Source organism: Dicentrarchus labrax, unplaced genomic scaffold (genome assembly GCF_905237075.1).
Source record: "Dicentrarchus labrax unplaced genomic scaffold, dlabrax2021, whole genome shotgun sequence".
Lineage (NCBI taxonomy): Eukaryota > Metazoa > Chordata > Actinopteri > Moronidae > Dicentrarchus > Dicentrarchus labrax.
In genome coordinates, this window is record NW_026136714.1 from 6,814,506 (window position 1) to 6,833,971 (window position 19,466).

At 41.3% G+C, this 19,466-nt stretch overlaps 1 protein-coding gene across 5 annotated transcripts in view; it reads left to right on the plus strand.

The window, feature by feature from the left end:
* The window catches only part of LOC127376653 (uncharacterized), a 289,241-nt gene that overhangs the window by 257,064 nt on the left and 12,711 nt on the right, over positions 1-19,466 (plus strand). For all 5 annotated transcript variants that reach the window (XM_051423750.1, XM_051423751.1, XM_051423754.1 and 2 more), the window contains 2 exons: positions 12,621-12,658; positions 17,922-18,042. In XM_051423750.1, the coding sequence (XP_051279710.1) occupies positions 12,621-12,658; positions 17,922-18,042 (159 nt within the window). The remainder of the gene's footprint in view (positions 1-12,620; positions 12,659-17,921; positions 18,043-19,466) is intronic.

A 19,466-nucleotide genomic window follows, 5' to 3' on the forward strand; every position in this document is an offset into this window, starting at 1 on the left:
CGTGACGGCTATGTAGCGTACTGTATCTTGTGTACTATATGCAGTTGTTAATGCCTTTTATATGTATGTCTGCATTTCTGTGTATGTGTGTGTGCATTCCTCTGTGTGTCTCTGGGTGTGTGTTAAAAATAGCACTTCTATTTATGTCTGCATGTGTGTGTTGAACGTGTGTACGCAGAATTGCGGACACATCCTTTCTCTGATTTGATTGTTACCACAGTTAAGCCCACCTAAGTGCCCCTAAAGAATTACTAGTCTTCTCCCTTCATCTATGCTTTAGATTTCTTTTTATGGTTTGTTTCAAATTTTCAGCGAAGTTATTTGCTTTTACTTGGCCATTGATAAAAGCTACATTAAAACAGAGTGACTTTGATGCAGGGGAGAGGAACCTCTGGCAAAGGGCCTTGATGAGACAGTCACCCGGCCAGCCAGCCAGCCAGCCAGCCAGCCAGCCAGCCAGGTTTTCATTAGATGAATGCTGTGTGGGACTCTAGCCAGATAAGATGGGCGCCAACATACTGGAGCCAACCAATATAGTTATAGCAAGGTGCTCTCTATTTCACTTCCTCTACGTCACTGTCTGTCTTTATGGGAGTCAGTGTCTGTCTCTCTATCTCCATCTCTCTCCCTGTATAACCTGAGTGAGGGTAAGGCTAGCACAGAACAGCTTCCATGCCCTTTTCAAATCAACACACCCAGAGCAGTGATTTCCATAAAGATGTCTTGGCCCAGCTTTGCTTATGAATAGGTCGACTGAAATAGGTAGCTTAGTGTTAAATGTCAGAGTGAGATCCAAGAGGCAGTGAGACATAGAGATACAGAATGAGAGAGGAGAGTAAAAGAGAAAAAAAATTATGAAGACATGGCATGCAGAAATAGCTAAATTGCAGCTGTTGACATCACCATATGATTTGTAATACACACTTGCAGTCAATGGCTGTTCTTGAATATCTATTATATTATATCTATTTGCCACATATAATACTTCGTACTGTCCACATTACATAATTAGCTGGACAGTTATTTAGAGTCATTGCCCTTTCCTTATCCAGTCTCATTGAGAAAGATAAAAAGATGCAGTGTACAAGAATTAAATGTTTCTGTACTCACAGGGAAGAACATACTAAAATATGAAGTACACCAAGCATCTTCAATGACAAATAAAAAAGAAAACAGTCAGAATTTCAAGAATTTTTTGATGCAGGCTTGTACAACAGCGAAGGTCAGTGGACAGCTGTGTTATTCCAGGGCCAGTCTTTTACTGGTTGTCACCATTTTGCCCCCAGACCATGTAGGATGCCCTGGATTCCCACAGATAATAATAGCTGCCGAGAGATGTGTTGAAAAGTACAGCTGGGGCACGACTTTTCCTCTCTGTCTGGTGACCACACACCATTTAAAATGACACTCTGCACCAGGCTGCTATTTCGCAGAGACATCATTTTGAGTAGAGTAACATCTTTAATGAAAACATTAAACATGTTATTTGCAATGAATTCTTGTGTGTCAAAAAGTAGTAATGTCATCTGGCGTCGTAGGGCAGGAGTAAATGAATTCCTGCCAGGAATACTGTGATGACACACAAAATCCACAATGTTAGTTAATGACATATTGATTGACAGCACTGAGATAATTCTGCAAGGACATGAAATTAAAAAAAGGTGTCATTTACAGGTCACTTCTGACTGCCTGTTCTAGTCAAACATTTCCCTGTTACGCTCAGCTATTTTGGATTTGCATTCCTTGCTGGGGCCCCTTGTCCTTAGCTTGTCAAAGACATGACCCCAAAAACTGAATGACCCATACACAGTGGCATCCATTCAGCCTTTTGGCTTATACCGATGCATTGTGTATGTAAGTGTGTTCATACCTGTGTGAATGCTCACACATACAGTGTCTGTTCCAGCTGTTGATTACACTAACATTTACATGTGTTACTATAGATTCTTTCAAGTTTACAGTTGTGATGAACAGGTTGACTTGCGATCTTTATTGTACCGTGTATTTAGTGGGCCTATTTGTGTGTATCTGTATCTGTATTTATACGGGGCATGGCAAATCCTCTCGCTGATTGTTTTAACTTCTGAGAGCCTGCGTGCACGTGCATGTGTCTGTGTGTGTGCATGCGATGCGACAGATAGCTGATATCTATCGGGGCGTTAAGCTGATTAGTGTGAACTGTGGCCAGGTTCATTTGCATACGTTTCTTATCTCATTAGATTGGTATCAGCCTCTGTCACCAGGCGAGGCCTCGACCGGGATGTCTTCGTACCTCGCTCTGTAAGCACACACTCACACACACAAAACACGTGCACACAATCACCCTTGATGCCCCTGGCTAACAACAACAGTAATGTGTAACACCAGCCAAGAAGTGCAGGCTCCTCATCTCCTCTTGTCACCAGCACTACTACACCGCTGTCACGGCAACACATCACGTCTTCTCCTCAGGCTTTCCGTGTCCCTGGTCTTATCAAGGTCATTAACTCGCATCTCTTACTCCCATCTCTACACTGTCATCCTTGCTCATCAAATTTTTTTCCCTTTTCCCTTGTTTATCTACAATGCTGTTTTTTTTTCTCATTTTCAAGGTAAAATACTGTATCTCTGTATGTAATTGTAGAGACATTTCCAAAGTTGTGTGAAGATTTCAGATGGAGTTCAACTATATTGGCACAAGTTTGTGTTTGTCTACTGTTGGGACATTTCAAGGATGGGGTGCTTAATATAAAGTTTTCATAGTAAATAAACAAAACATGTATACAAAACATACTTTACATAAATATCAAAACAACAATTAATTATTTAATTGTCAAATGAATCCAGACCAGACATTATTCCAAATAATGACTGCTTTCATGAAGGACATACAATAAAATCTGACTTTATTTAATTAGTCATCACACTCATTAGCTTTCCATGTAGCGGCTATCCTTTAGGAACAAATAATGACTGATGCCCTTGTGTTTTGGAAAACAGACATGTTAATCTTGTCAGTTGAACCTTCATGTACATTTATAGAAGAATTAACACAGTGACTATGAGACTATCAAAAACTCATGCATCAGGATGACCCTTGAGTTATGAGTGCTGTACTCTCGACATGTTTATTGACAAATAAAACAACGCATCTGTTTGACTATAATTTGTTTTCCTTTGACATGAGCAAGAATAGCAGAGCAACTACTTTTTGTGAGATTAATAGTTTCGTATTTCAACATGACAGACTCCTTAAGCTTGTGTTACAGTGGCAGCGTTGTTACTTTGAATCATTTGAAGAGAGTTTAAGAGCAGCTTTCACTAGCCACCACTTGTGTGCTTTTGTCCGACCATGCTGATGTTTAAAGATGCATCTCACACTGCAACTGGATAACATTTTATTTACTATCATGCCTTCCATACCAAGGACAGCATTAACACTTTGTTTTATGAGTTCTGTCAATGTTGCCACGCCCGTGGACCAACCGTTACATTGTTCTCATTTATCTACCAAGTGCTTGCCAGTCTTGAGGGAGTCAACCCGCACCGAGTGCTTGTTTCGCCATTGCTGTCATCTACTGTACATAATTCTAATTTCAGGCCAGACCATGGATACTGATTGAGACATACATTATATAATTGCCTGGGCGAACAGTGGAGACACAGAGAGGTCATGTTCATTTTTACAGTTAGGTTGACATACAGTATGTCCTCCTATAGATATTTTGGTGTAGCTGCATTCATAAACCGACTGGAGCAGTCTGAAAGTAAAATAAAACTGCCGTGAGTGGAAGGAGACTTTAAGTGTTCTAGTGGTCTTATTATTAGCAACTGATACAAAAGGGAGATAAAATTAGCTTCTTTCTTTCTTCAAAGAATACACAGCAGTGTAGCATTTCAAATGGTTAGTGACAGGTTGAGGCACGTACACCTTGAGAATGGAAATAAAAGAACATGAGATAAGAGTATTAGTGGGGAGCAGAATAGTTAATTGGCTTAGAGCAATTTTCACAATATCATTAGTATTCTCATATTCTCTCCCCAAGTGTTGCTAATCAGTTTCATGCCATTGTTTGCACCAGGATTTGTGTGAACAATAAAGTGAGCATAAATCTCAACATAAGATCGAATAGGATGTGAATTTCATATGCAGTGTCTGATTATTAGAAACTGTGTTACTCTTTTTCAAAAAACAGAACAATATGTTGTCAAGCTATTATTTTGCAAGTCACTTAACAATCTGATGTACTTCAAACAATGCAATAATCACAAATCTGCCCTTGGCCCTGTGGTGGTTTAAGTGCTCTGAGATCCTCTGCCCTTTACTGAGTTGGAGCAAAACAGACCAACAAACAGAACACTGTGTAAGGTCAGTACAGTGTGGGACATTACTGAAAGGAACATAGTGTTAGACCATGAAACTTAAAACAGTTTCACACAGCTGGTGCCAAAGAGGTTCAGTGCGCTACATTTAAACCATGTCCTTGCAACATCATGGATTTGAATCTGGGGCATGAGAGGTGTCATCTCCTTTGCACTGCTCACAATGTGACAAAACAGAAACAGCTTTTAAAAAATGCCTGTACAAAAATCTGTATCTGTACAATATCGTGTGTAGCATTGAGACTTTGATACTGTTATGCGTAATTTATTCATATGATTAATATTGTTTTACAGCAATGGTAAAAAGGTGGGTTTAGAGGAAGTTTTGTGGTCACTGTATGTTTTTCTGAATTATACCTTTAAACACTTTTCTATTCATAGAGAACCACTTTGCAATGGAGAGGAGATAAGGCCTTAGTATAGGAGTACAGTGACAGTAACATGTACAGTATTATAGAACACTTTGAGTTGCCCACATTAAGATTATAATTATGATGTTATGGTCTGTGTTAGGGCTTGGTTCTGAACTGTGATACTTTTATAGCACTGACAAAATTGTGTCAATACTACTGAGTAGTTTAAAATGTCTCATCATTCAGTACCAATCAATCTTACCAGAATAAAACACTTCAGCGTCAATGGTAACACTTAAGCACAGAGACAGGCTCGCTTTATGTTTTGCTGCTTATCAGTAGTGCAGCTAACCTGTATCTGCTGGTCGGTGAGTCCATTCACCACATCATTCACTGGATGGAAACCACAGCACATCTTCTCATTGTTAAAGTGGGGGCAGAGAGTGTTTCAGACAGCATGGTGTTGTTTACAGACCAACAGGTAAAAGGAGAGAAACACACTAAAGTTGTCAGTGAATTGTTGTCAGATACGGGATAGCTGGTCTAAAGCACAGAGACAGTAAGAGGTCTCACTCTGCCACTATTTCCCAGTACCATAAATGTCCCCCACACATTCCCTTCTTCTTCTTTGGATTAGACTAGACATATTGCTGCCATACTGGTAGTTAATAATGTTCCTTTTATAGGTATCTATAGTTTTTATATAGTCCAGTACTGCACAGATCTTCAGTTTTATTTCATCATTCTGCTCCATTTATCCAGGTTGAGTAAAGTGCACAGAGTAAAAACAATTTATCCAGCTGCTCCCAGGTCTTTAAACAGCTTACTCGTTTGGAGTGAGTAATTGTAGTATAATGTTAAAATGAATTTTATAAAAGTTGGTATCGAATCCAAGTCAAGCTATCGGTATCGAAATGTTTGAATGATACCCAGCCCTAGTCTGTGTACTGATTGACCACCAAACAACCGCCCCAATTTGGTGTTACTTCATACTATGTTAAACTTTTCAACTTTATTAACTTTATTTTACACAGTTCCGGAAAATAACCACAAGGAGATGTATCAGCCTATCCGCACTGTCAGCCACTTCTGATGTGATTAAGTTTATCTATGACCTCTCCAAAATAAAAAGGGGTGCCCAGATTTTGACACAAGAGTCCCAGAGTTTAGTTCTTCGTGATTTTTTTTGTACTGTTACATGTACCTCCTCAGCGATGAAAGGAGTACATGTACATGCCTGCGGGTTAACTGTTAGTAAGAGTTAGTGGGGAAAAAAGAGCTGCAGAGACAGCCGCTCACATCTCTGTTCCCTTCAAGAGGCTAATACTTTATTTATAACACTGCACCCCCCAGGTGCACACCTCAGGTCCCTGCACAGCCCCTTCTCTTCCCCACAGGTATTCTCTGCGCCTCTGCCTCATACTGCGCTACCTAGCGCACCTTCACATGCCTTTCCTTTCAACATCCCACTCCTGCGGCTGCATAAGAGGAGGAAGTTGAGGAGAGAGATACAAAGACTCGGTGTGACGCACATACAATCTGCAGACTGAAGCGGTTTCACAGCCATGGTCTCCGATGTCTCGCTGCAGTTCTCTCGTGTGTTGGAGAGAAAGAACTGAATCCCCTATCCTCTAGCCCTGCTCACTCCCACCGAGCTGAAGAAACACCACAGAGGAGAAAGAGAGAGCGAGAGATGGAGAAAAAGAAATGTGGAGGAACACTAAAGGAATGGAGAAGCAGAAACGGAGGGGAGGTGAATGGAGAAGACAAAGAAGTGGGAGGGGGGGGTGAGAGGAGAAAGGAGAGATTGAAGAAAGCATGATAAAGAGGAAAAGAAATAGTGTCTCGCTCTTTTTAAACTTGGAGATGCTCAATCCCTTCTTCTCACTCCAACCTGCATTTCTGGGTCACTAGAGACATTTAAACTGCACTTATAATTAACAGCTATTTTTAAACAGGGAGGGAGAAGTGGAGCGGTGGCGAGGTACAAAAGCATTAAAATTGCCCCAGATTCGCTATTGAATAGGACACATCAAGGCAATATGCTGGCAGATCAAAGTGAGCGAGGAGAAAGGAGACAGGGCCGATCAGTGGGGATAAATTGTTCCCTTTATAATGGCATAAGAATAGACCTCTTTGCAGCTGAAACAATTTAATAACTGCATTCATTACCTCTGTCCAGCCTGTCTCTCTGTCTGTCTGCACCACAATGTGCAAGCGCCTTTGCCATGTGCTACCTCTCTTTGTCTCTCTTTCCCTCTTTCTCTTTGTCTTCCAAACTTATCACCTCATTCCTTTTTTTTTCTTTACATCTCTCAGTCCTCACTCTGTTTCCCCCTCCCTGTACCCACCCTCAACCGAGTCTAGTGTCCTCCACCTTTTCTCCAGCCTCTTGCCCCCGCTGTCTTGCCTCTCCTCCTGCATGCTCCAGCAGTAGCTACAAAAGCAGAGGTTCCACTGAGCCAATGTGCTGCAGGCCCCGCAATGAAGATGTGCAATGTCTGACACTCTTGGAATGAGAGCCCTAATAGAAGGGGAAGCGGTTATCACAGAGCTCCCCCAGGACCAGCCTCTGTGTGCCTGACGCTAATTATGGCGCATGCAAATGAATGTGCAGCATTAAAGTCAGGAGAAGCCTGCCTGACTCTGTGTGTGGAGGGGTTGTGTGTCAGTGTGTGCATGTGACTGTGTTTTGTGTGAGTGTTAGAGCGTGTGTGTGTGTGTGTGTGCACAAGCTATGTTGTTCAGAGTGTGAGTATGTGAGCTTGTTTGAATACTTAAAGGTGTGTGTGTGTGTGTGCGCGTGTGTGCGTGCGTGCGTGTGTGTCTGTGCACAGCAGGAATGATCCACCAGGCCAATCCCCTTTTACCTTTTCGCTCGTGCAAGGGTTTAGATACTTACACCAATTTTTTTCTTTATTCTTTTATTCATTAGTATAGACTCAAAGAGTAGGCCATGCATCAAGGATTAGGATGAAGAAACAGGCAATAACACAGCCTCTCTGTCTCTCTCTCTCTCTCTTTCTCTCTCTCCCTCTCTCGTGCACAAATGTGAGGTTGAGCAGAGAGGATCTCACAGGAGGATTCCTATAAATACATCTCCCTCACATTCACAAGCAACCTCTCAAAGAGGGCGTCTTCATTAAAACCATTTTGTCTTCCCTTTGTGGCCTTTGTATGCTTGTGTGTATGTGTGCACGTGTGTGTGTGTGTGTGTGTGTGTGTGCCTGTGTTTTTGCATTTGTGTGCGCGTAGTTGCCTATATGTGCATATCAGCATATGCATATGAGTGTGTTAATAAATGTGCGCATTGTGTTTGTATGCCTATTTGTAAGTTTGTACACATTTAATTGTATTTTGCTATTTCAGTGTGTGTTTGCATCGGCACATTTATGGGACAACCCACTATCTGTTCCCATCATTTTATCTGTGTGTGTGTGTGTGTGTATGTGTGTGTGTTTGTGTGTGTGTGCCTGTGTGTGCCTGTGTGTGTGGTTGTGTGTGTAGTCTATATGTTGGCCATCTTATCTCCCCATTAGCCTCTTGTGCCCTGACCAGTATTCCCTCTCTCCCCTTCCTGCTTTCTCTAATGGGTAATTTAGCCATGCTCGCCTGACATCTAGCCTATTCCTTGTTTAGTTGCCATGGCTACGCAGGCCTATGGATTGCTCCCTTGCTCCCCTGGCCTTGCTGTGGATGCTATAGATGTCTCAACTATTAGAGGGCAGAACTGCTAAACACAGTATACACAACCACACACACGCACACACACACACACACACACACACACACAATCACACACAAACAAACACACACGGTGTAGACTATACAGATAAACAATTAAGCACTCTGACATGAATATAGAATAATTTCTTTGCAGAATAAAATCTCTGACTTGGATAAGCACTGAAATTGACAGTAATAATGAGAGCGATAGTGATATTGTTTTGATGACAGGTTAACAACATAATATATGCAATTTTTAAGACTGGTTTTAAACACCATCGTTGCATTGTACCAGAATAACCCTCTCTGTTAGAAGTGCAAGGAATAATAAGTGATGTGATTCCTTATAATAATAAGACGCAGTGGGAGAAATGGTGTCTGTGTACAGCAGGTCATGTTTTGCACCTAAATACACCACATTGTACTAATCTAAGCATAATTGTTCAACAAGATGACAAGACAATATTATAAACTTGAAAGTGTCCTCTTTTGATTTTTATTTATTGTCATCTTAGGTTACTGTTAACATTATAGTTTTTTACTGCTGTGTATTTTTTTATAAGGTTTTATTGGCTTTATTTCCCTGTTATGACAGATCCGAGCCAGGCTGCAGGCAGCAACTTGCTGATAGATGAAGCCCTTTTGTACCTTTCAAAAAGAAATCAGAACTACAATCCTCAACTCAGACACCTTCAGAGGCCAAGCTAGATGAGTCAGTGTGGAAGTATAAATGTGAGGGTGTGTGTGCATGCACGTTTGTGTGACATTGATTTTTATTTTCATTTTCTTAGTGGAATATATAATGTATTTGAAAAGTTTATACTCCTCTGCCTCACAAGAAACTTATTGTACTTTGTCATCACTTTTGTGAGGTCATTGTAGTATATGCAGTGCCATGTGCCAGAGCTGCTTTCTACAAAAGTTACACAACAGTAGCGCACGGAAGAATGAAGGTTGCAGGCGGGCAGGGGAGAAAAAAGCTGTTCTGGATTTGGTCTCTCTTACTCATGTATTTTGCAGGACTTGCAAGTTGAAGGTGGAGGGTTGTGGCAAGGGGCTTCAGGGTCAAAACAAACAACGAGCTTGAAGTTTCATGCTTTTGCAGAAGATCTTGTTGTCTTTGAAGTTTTCACTATCGAGAGCAAAGGAGAGAGGGAGAGGCAAATGGGTATAGAGAGAGTTAGGATAGGGAGAGCAGCGAGGGAAGGAGAACAAGTTACAGAAGTGTGAAGCCCTTGAGTTGAAACTGTGCCTGCCTGGGCCTACAGAGAGCAGATGACAGTAGCTTTGGTTTCTTTTGCAGAGCTCACAGTACTTTTGCCTTACATAACCCCTCCCATTGTGCTTTTTCAATTATTTGGGGAGAAATCTTAAGTATGCACTTTAAAAGTTAATGCTTTCATGTGCTCCGAAGTAGGGGGAAGAGAGGGGGCGCATCACAGATCACACATAAAGGAGACAGCACTGACAAGTTTTCAGAATATCGACAATTATAATATTCTATAAGGTATATCAGCGGAGTTTAACAGTGTGCATCAGTGTTTTGGGAAAGACAGGGAGAAGACAGACACGGGGAGAGACATATAGCATTGTAAGAGCAGATGCAAGCAGTGCAAACTCAGACATTCTTATTTTTTACCCCCTCCCCCCATCCCAGATTCCCCTTAAGGTGCCCCTTACCCCCGTTCCCCCTCCTCTTGCTTCTCTGTGAGGTTAAAGCGCACCTTCCCACTAAAGGGCTCTGGGGTCACGCATCTGCATGTGAAATGTGAACCCGCTGACATTCCTGGGCAGCCCTAAGCCGTGCAGTCCTTTTGTTCACTAAGGTGCCAGTGTCAGGCCTAACAAGCCCGGCAAGGGTCTCTGAGAGAGGAGAGAAAGACAGGGAGAGAGGTTGGTGTGTTATTGATGCCCTCTGCAACCACAAATGCCAAAGTAGGAGAAAAGAAAAGTTATGTTGCTCCAAATAGTAACACAAGTACTTTCTTACTGGACAAACCCCCTAATCACATCGTTACCATGAGCTGGTTGTAACACCAAATGATGTTGCTTTTGGTTTCTCAAAATGGTAATGTATGGAGGAGTGAGGGGGTCTATATACCGAATAAGGTCAAGGCCACCATGAAAACAACTGTCAGGTTTCCTTGACAACAGTGCAGACGTTAGTGACTGCGAGACCAGTGTTGGCACCAGAATTGTTTATATTCACAGCTTAGTGTAAAAAAGTTAAAAAAAAATACAATATGGAATGCTATTTCCATACTGGTCAGTCATCAACAGTTGACTAAACCTGGTGTATTTAACCTAACAGAAGGCTTTCAGGCAGATTTCAGTGGACATGCAAGCTCTTTTAAATCAGGCAGCACATAGAGGTGCTATGGCAGCGCTGGGGTCCTTTCAGGCTGTGAATTAAGTTCTGAGGCACAAAGGGCAGCTATTCACCAAGCAGTGATGGACTTCACACTAGCCTTTATGTCCTCACTGGCAGGCAGAGAGAGAAAGAGAGAAAAGAAAAAAAGTTCTGAGGAATAAGTGAAATAGAAAACGGAGATTGCTCGGGGAGCAGTGGTACGGGTTGACAAACAGTTTACAGTTGAAAGTAAGAATGAAGTTCATCAATGTGACCGTAGGTATTGCTAGACATGTTTCCATTGTTTTGTGTATCGTCATAGTATATTTAAAGGCTGACTGAAACGAGTAACATTCAGGAGAAGATAATGGCTCTTCAACAGATAATGATACACTGTTAGTGAACAGGTGTTGGGGTACACACACTTTAAAACGTATACAAAAGGTAATGCTAAGATCCTTTCCTGTAATACAGATTACATCAGTGAGTTCATGTTCAAGTATTACCTAAAAACTACATATCTAATGTGCTTTGAGCAATAAAAAATATAAAACATATGTAAAGTGTCTAGTACAAACTCAGGTTAAGTTTAAAAATTCAGAAAGGCCTTTTTTTCTTTTTGGAGCAAAAACTTGTCGCTATTGACAACAATTTGTCTTGGAGATTTTTAGAGTCTTAACGCTGATGTACTTGTTATAGGTCACAGCACATTACACCTTAAAGAAATGCATGGCCACATGGCACTTTGGATTAGGGATCTAATGCTGCTACAATGTTTTTTATGTGAGGGTATGAATATTTTTCCCAACTTAACCAAGACCACATGAATATTTTAACTAACTGTCATTAGTCATCACTCAAGTTATGATACTCTATTGTAAAAGAAGTACCCATCAGAAGATTAATAAAAGTGTCACATTTGCCAGTAAAACTGAGCACACTGTGTGCACCTGTTATTGCCTTCTTGAATCAGATTTATTTGAACAGATTTATCTCTCTGGGGACAGATCACTGATAGATTTTGGAGATAATTTGCGATCGTTTGTGATCCAACAGGTACCATCGGATGTGCCTTTCCTACTTGTCCGACTGGTTACACGTACATTCAATGACTTCATTTTCAAGTCACACCATGTACTATAAATGCAAAAACACAATGGCACTATTATGGTGATGAGACAAGAGGTCATACACATACACACATGTGACCCCACACAAACATGCACGGCCCTTTTTACCATACACTTTTACTTACTCTAACATATTGTAAGTGGGGCCTTACGCTCCCATCCCACATTCCTTCCCCTGGGGAACCTGGTGTAGTGTGAGTGATTCATTTAGCGCTACTACATTAGAGCTGTCCATCCATCCGGTCTGCTTTTCCAAACACATCCATCCCAGTCCTAGTTAAAACACTGGGGGATCTCCTTCACTCCACCTCCACCCCCCCCAAAGTCTTTTATGATGTCCATAAAATGGAAGAGTGCAGCTTTACTTGAACTAATAATATCTGAGCTTACAGGGCCGTGATTGATGATCTTTAAAGCCAGCCCGATCGGTCTCATCTTTCTTCAGATTTTTATCACTGACTTGTTTGCAGTCATGTGCAATCACAAGCACCGGGAGAGGTAACAAGTGCTTGATGTATGATGCTTGAGCCACTTTTGTCAGCTGCGCATTTCCCTTCTCTCTCCCCGCTTTTGTTTTTTCTTTTTCTTTTCTATTTTAACCCCAGGCTTCTATTTGTTGCTTTTTTTGAATTGTTTGCAGACTGTTGGTTTACTGCGTTCTCTCACCCTGTCTCTCGCTCTTTCTTTCTTTTTTTTCAGATGGTGGGAATGTCTTCTCCTGGGGGATGGGGCAAGAGGTAAGCCAAACATTTTTCCACTTTTGGCCCTGCCAGGCGAGACAGACTAAGAACAACACTGGACTCAAGGCTTTTTTCATATCACAAGTGTTCTCTCTCTCTTTGTCCGTCTCTCTTCCATTTTTGAGACATTTTGAGAATATATTTTTTCCTTCCACAGTGGAGATTAAAAGATTTTGGAGGGATCTGTGTCCGAGCCCTCCCTTTGAGCACTTAATATCCTTCATGGTGTGCCAAGAACGCACATCTTTTTAAATTCTATAAATCACCTTTATGGGATCTTCTGTTTGACCATTTCAACTTCTTTGATTCACATACACAGAGCAGGAAATCCTCTTTCTGGGATGTAGTGTAGTTTATGTATGAGCATGCCCCTTTGAACATACATAGCCAAAATGGCCATAAGAGGGTGTGTGTGTGTGTGTGTGTGTGTGTGTGTGTGTGTGTGTGTGTCGGCCCTGTCTGTCTCTCCTCCTCTGTTAGATAAAGAATCCCACCTGTCACCGAGGATTGTTCTGGCCTTTCATTTAAGACGTTCTTTAAAGAGCCGCATCATTACACAGCCTTCAGACAGAGCCCAGAGAGTGTAAAACCTAGGCCCACCTCAATCCCTCTGTTCCTCTCTCTCTCTCTGATTCTTTTTCCTCTCGGCTTTGGTGTTTATCTGTGAGGTCGTTTGAAACCATGGCCAAAATGTGATCACTTTTACAACGTGACAGTGAGGATGACGCTTTGCCAGGGCAGTGAAACAAACATGTAGGTGAAGGTTACAGAGACAGGGGGAGCAATGAAAATGTTAGACATCAGTTGTTATGAGCGTTGACGTGGCCTTGGCTTCCACACTGAGCTCTTACATTGCAGGGTGGCTTGTAGTCTAACTAGACTCATTGGATTTTCATAGGTGTTCTTGCATCTTTATAACTCTGTGCTAGTCTCTGCAAGGGCACCGTCTCTTTTTCCTCTCTCCCCTCATCATGTTTTTTCTCCTCTTCCTCCATCTCTCCTATCTCCCTGCCCTCTCTCTCTCCTCTGTCTTGGAGCCGTTCTGATGATTGATTGTTTCTCTGTGCAGTCTGACAGGATGTAGCACACTCTCGGCCCCAGGGGCCCCGAGCAGACTGCACCACCTGATTAAGACTCCCCCTGTAATCAGCCGCACAGTGCCACACCGAAACTACTCCCGTCAACATGTAAAAAAATAAGAAAGGTTCCACCTCCTGAAAGATAACACTTTGTTTGTCACTGGAGAAGAAGTGAGATGAGGGGCCATCTTGAACTTCTTTTTACTAAGCTGATACCTTCCTCTCTCTAGGGCTTAAAGGCTCTTATGTATCAGTAGCAGCAGAAAAAGTAGAAAAGCAAAAGGTCTTAAACCTAATAAAGTTTTCCGCTGCCTTACCAAGGTAAACCCAGGCAGCTCTAACCCTATTACGGCTGGTAATAGTATTACAGATAGAAATCTCATTGTTTTCCTCCTATTGAGACTAAAAGACGGACAGCCTGTGCTGTATCACATGATTGAGGTGAGAAGGAATTTGAATGATGTCAGAGAGCGTGTGCCACAGCCAGAATCAATATGGTAACAGCATAATAGGGGTAACAAATAAGTAGCAGGACAGGCAGGAGAACTAAAAGTGGTATATCAGATGTTTTGTGGAGTAAACAACCACTTTTACATTTACTATTTTTAATAAGCAACAAAATGTTCATATCTAAATAGTTATCTCAATTGCTTCACATTATGTTAGTTATTGAATTAAACCGTTAGCCTTTGTAACTGACGCCATAAACGTAGTACAGACAAATACATCTACATATGCGGTCGGGAGTCATGTCTCGATTCCTAATGTCAGCTGTGTGATAACAGGGTCAACTGTCTGCTGTCCTTGTGTCAGGAAGTTCAACCAGACCAGACCTGAACTGACATAACAATCCAATAGACTTCTAATGCGAGCTCTAAGCAGCCTAAATAATGAGGTAGACAGCAAGGAAAGAAAACCGTTCTCTCATACAAAGCAGATGATGGTACAGAGATGAGCTACAGATTGGAGAATATCTGCATTACCAGTCTTCCTGGAATAAATATTTGATACTCAGGAAAAAATTTAGAACTAGGAACAGGAAAGCGGAGAGGGAAATGCGAGTGCAACAGTTTCACATAAATCATCAAACAAATTGACTTTGCACTTGATGTCCTTTATCGATCATGTTATATGTTTTTTTCATATTATTTTATGCTCTTTGTGCAAAGCAAATTCCCCTGTAGGGCAATAAAGGTTTCATTCATTCAATCAGGGAAAGTGTATTATGTGTTTATGTATGTCTAAGGTATCGCTTTAGATCAGTGTGGCCATTCACTCTGTCAACTGCAATCCTGTCTGTGATGTAATGATGAGGGTTGCTCATCAGGCATGGTAAATAATAAGTGAGCCGGCCTGGTGGTGGTGGAAACCCCGGGCCTGGTTCCAGCACAGTTCAGGCCTCATCGAACCCTGGGCCTGTTCCAAATTGATGCTAATATGGCCTGGGCTGCTACAGTGGAGTAAAATGAGCATTATTGATACCATGAGTCTACAGGATTCCCTCTGTGTGAATGAAAATAAGGGTGGAAAAAAGAGAAAGAGAAAAAAACAACAACATGTCTTTGTGTACGTGTGTGAGGGCACATGCGTGAGTGCATTTGTATATTAGTGTGTGTCTATGCATGCTCTCAGATGTATGTGTACATAGTGTAAGCATCTTTGCCTGTGGGTGTGTTCGGCATTTCGCCATCCTCACATTTATATCTGTCCATGTTTTCCCTTTCCCTTCCTGCTGATGCCATCAGTACACACGTTGTGACTGATGACAGTCGTTGCCACAGTCTGATGCTCTGCTGCTTAATGTCCTTTTTGTTTATTAATTAACTGCAGGACATATATGCTGAGAGACACCTATTGATTCTACTGCTGCATTAATTGATTTTGTGCTTCACTAATCATATTGTTGCTGCAAGATCATTACTAGGCCTCTGTGATCTCTTTGTGGTGGAAGATTGTGTGTTGAGATACTGTGCTGTTTTGCTGCTTAGTTTTGTGGGTGTTGAGTGTTGAGTATAGTTGTCATTTTGAATAGATATCATGCTATTTTATTACGTGATAGTGTATTGAGAATAAGAGGGCTACAGAGGGGGGAAGTCACAAATAAGTCCTGACAATCAAGGCCTAAGTCAATAAAGGCAAAACCCAAGGCTGAACTTAAGGTTTCAAGTCCTAAAGTAGTCATAATGCATTCTTTATCAAGTTAATGCAATTTCTACATGTAAACATCATAAGAATAGTTAGTTGTATTTTTTTTAGTGAGTGATGAGTTTTATCAATTATTTCAAAAATAAAAGTGAGTAAATGCCACTGAAGTTAGAAATTCATAACCAAATAGTGCAAACATTAGCTAGATTTGAAAATAAATTAAATATATTTTGACACAAATAATATCAGTACAAACTGTTATACCTCATCAACCCACCTTCTTTTTCTGCATCCCATTTTCTCTGCAGATATATCCTCGACACCTAAAACTATTTTTGTAACACATTTGTACTCTTTAATTCAAAAACACATCAAGATAACTCCTGCTGACCTAAAAGAAGGACTATAATTTCAACACTGGACCAAAAGTTTGTTTCTGATATGCTACCGGTTTTTCAAAACCACACATCTGAACCAAATTCTGTGAGAAATTTCCTCTAGTTAGTATTTTGAGTCAAAAGTTAAGAAATTATAAAGTCAAAAGTCAAGTTGCAAGCCTTCTTATTCTGTTCACATATGTGTTTGGACAAACTAACTTGTAGGCGCACAGACACATGAAAAAAACCTGGATTACATTGTAAAAAGTAGGCAGCAGACCACTGACAGCTAAGAAAAGGTGAGAGTGTCCTCTGATATAAAACACTACTATTCTATCATTGAAACAAACAGATTCCAGTGTTTGTGTGTATCTGACTGCCAGAGGTTCCCTAGTGAGTCTGACCGGGGGTTACAGTGTAACCAAAGCGTCTGTCTCCTGCTCACCACCCAGATCAGCCGGTTCAGCTTGACTGGGCCCAGTTGTCTTGGTTTCATACTGACGAGTGTCTGGGAAAGGTCTGTCTGGGGTTCAAGTACATTAAAGTCATCCGCTTCCCTCCCACTGAGCCCCAACACAGATGGCTCCAGATGCAGCTGGCACAGCATGGAGCAGCACCTGACAGTGCTCATTCACTCAGACACACAAAAAAATACACATGTACAAGTATAAACACATGCAGACACACAAACATGTGCACAAACTCAGGTATGGACACATCTGCTCACTTACCTGTACCTAAGTGCAAGTAAACTTACACACACACTCTGATGGAAGCATAAACACTCACACCTATAAATACATAAACACACACACTCACAGCAGGAACATATGCTGCCACGCATCTACAAATCCTCACAGTAGCACACATACGAATAAGCAATTAAAGACCCAGATTACTGCATGGCGCACACACACACTCAAATGTAAACCCACACATATTGTGCTCACTTTCAAACATATGCCAGGGCATGCCGATGTGCACATGAGCACAGTGCAGAAAGCCCTTTATCTCTGCAGGAGCAAGCAGGAAAGAGAAGAGCAGGATGGCTCCGAGAAGTCAAACTGAACACCCTCACCATTTATAACACAAAGAAAGAGATGTAAATTGAGGACAACACATTCTATTGTACTGCACAAGGCTTTGTGTTTGAGTAGAGTTTTTACACTCATCGATGAGGGATTGCATTGCCAAGTAGTTGTACATTGATGGTAAATGAAACATGAAACACAGTAGACTTTTGGCGGGTGAAAGAAATGTGCAGTGTGCCTTTTTTAACAGTATTTCCTCCTCAGTGACAGCCATTTGAGACAAGATGAATTGCCAGTTGCCGGTGTCATATATAACCTTACACAGCAGATATTATAACAGGGCTTTACAAAGATGCACTTAAATTATGATACTCCAGAGGTGATATACAAGTCCTATTTGACAAATCTAACAACCATGTTTACATTCAGGAATGGCAGGGCAGCATGAATTAGGGTGATATGAAAGATGAAGTAGTTCTGAGTCACTTGCTGGAGCCACACAAATAGGAAAATGGTCCTTTCCCCAAAATTGAAATACCGCTTCGCCATGTGTCTTTATTACTATATATAACTATTCTATCTTTATTTAATCATATGACTGATGCTGTGTCATTATTTTTGCTTGCAGGGGCAGCTTGGACTTGGAGAGGACAGGATTCATATCTCCACCCCTTGTCTTCTCAGCTGTTCTCAGTTAGCTGAGGTCACACAGATACAAGCAGGGGACAGCTACAGTGCAGCAGTAACAGGTGAGTCAAGCATCCAACCCGCTGTGGTAGCCCAGAGTGGCTTCATCTTTCTATCGTCTGTATTATTTTGGCCTAAAAGTGTGAAGCACAATTAAACAAAAGCTTAACTCTAACATCCAAATGGCTAATTGTCACTGCAGATGTCTATATTTAAAAAAAAATCCTTAATAGTTGTATTCACCCTACATAATATAATAACAACTTATTAACTTAAAAACCTTATTTTCCCAGCAGTATCCCTCACTGTGGCTCTCAGCCATGCAAATGTTTCATCTACATCATTTCATTGAGTTTTAATTAACACTACAAGGATTCAGTGTCCTCAAATGACATCACTCGGAGCACAAATCCAACCTCATTAGCTCTCAATATCTCTTAAACCAAGCAAAATTGTGCAATACTGCACCCAGTAGTGTTATGTGATAGATGATGTACATAATGAATTGATTTGTTGTTCAACCAGCTATCCCCTAAACTACCCTGCTAAGATTTCTGACTATCCCATTAGCTACTTTGTTATTAATAAGACTGAGAGATAAGGAGGAACACCATCTCTTTATATCAGCTTTTGCACTGGCCTGCTGTCTTTCCTGTCATTCCTAAAAAGCCAAACTCAGAGCCCTCCTTGCTGACTAAACTTAAAAACCCGTAGTCAGATAGTATGTGTTTTACCTTTCACTCTCTTATTCTCTATCTTGTATGGTTTTCAGCAATCTGATTCATCTCTCCTCTGCTCCATAGAGAGTCATTGAACTGCCACAAAACTAGTTCTAATGCATTTACACCATTACAAAGTGTCAGGCAACTACTTCTTCTTCAATTGCTGCTTGCCTTCTGCCAGACAGCTGGAATTAAAGTGGTTACACTACAAATGTAACATCAGCCACTTAAAGAGAAAAGGCATTGTACTTGTTTCAAGACCAGGGCACATTTACAGCCAACTGCTGTACTGCAATATTCTGTTAAAAGAATTGCCTATTGTTGAACAGAGACGTCTGCTGGCACTGTGCGCGTGGTTCCACTGGAAATGCCACTGGTTCATTAAATGAACTGCAGTCAACATATTAAGTTTGGTCCCATTTGAATTCTTGCTGCACTGAAGACTATTTGAAGAGTGCAGCCCTACCTGCCGGTGGTACAGTTATGTCTTTAGGTGATCTATAAAATGTTATTATTTAAAACAAGCTCTTTATGGATTGCTTACGAGGCATGCTTAGCACATGATTGATCTGACCTTTCACAGACCGTCGTTCTTTGGGAAAACATCAGCCGTAACCTTTTTTAGCTGGATTACCCTGCCAGCGCCTCGGTATGGGTGTGTGTGTTTCTGTGTCAGTTTGTGTGTGTATGTACATGCGTGTGTTAGTCGTGTAAACTGGTGTGTTTCTGTGTGTGGTAAAACGTCATCTAGCAACGCCTGCTGC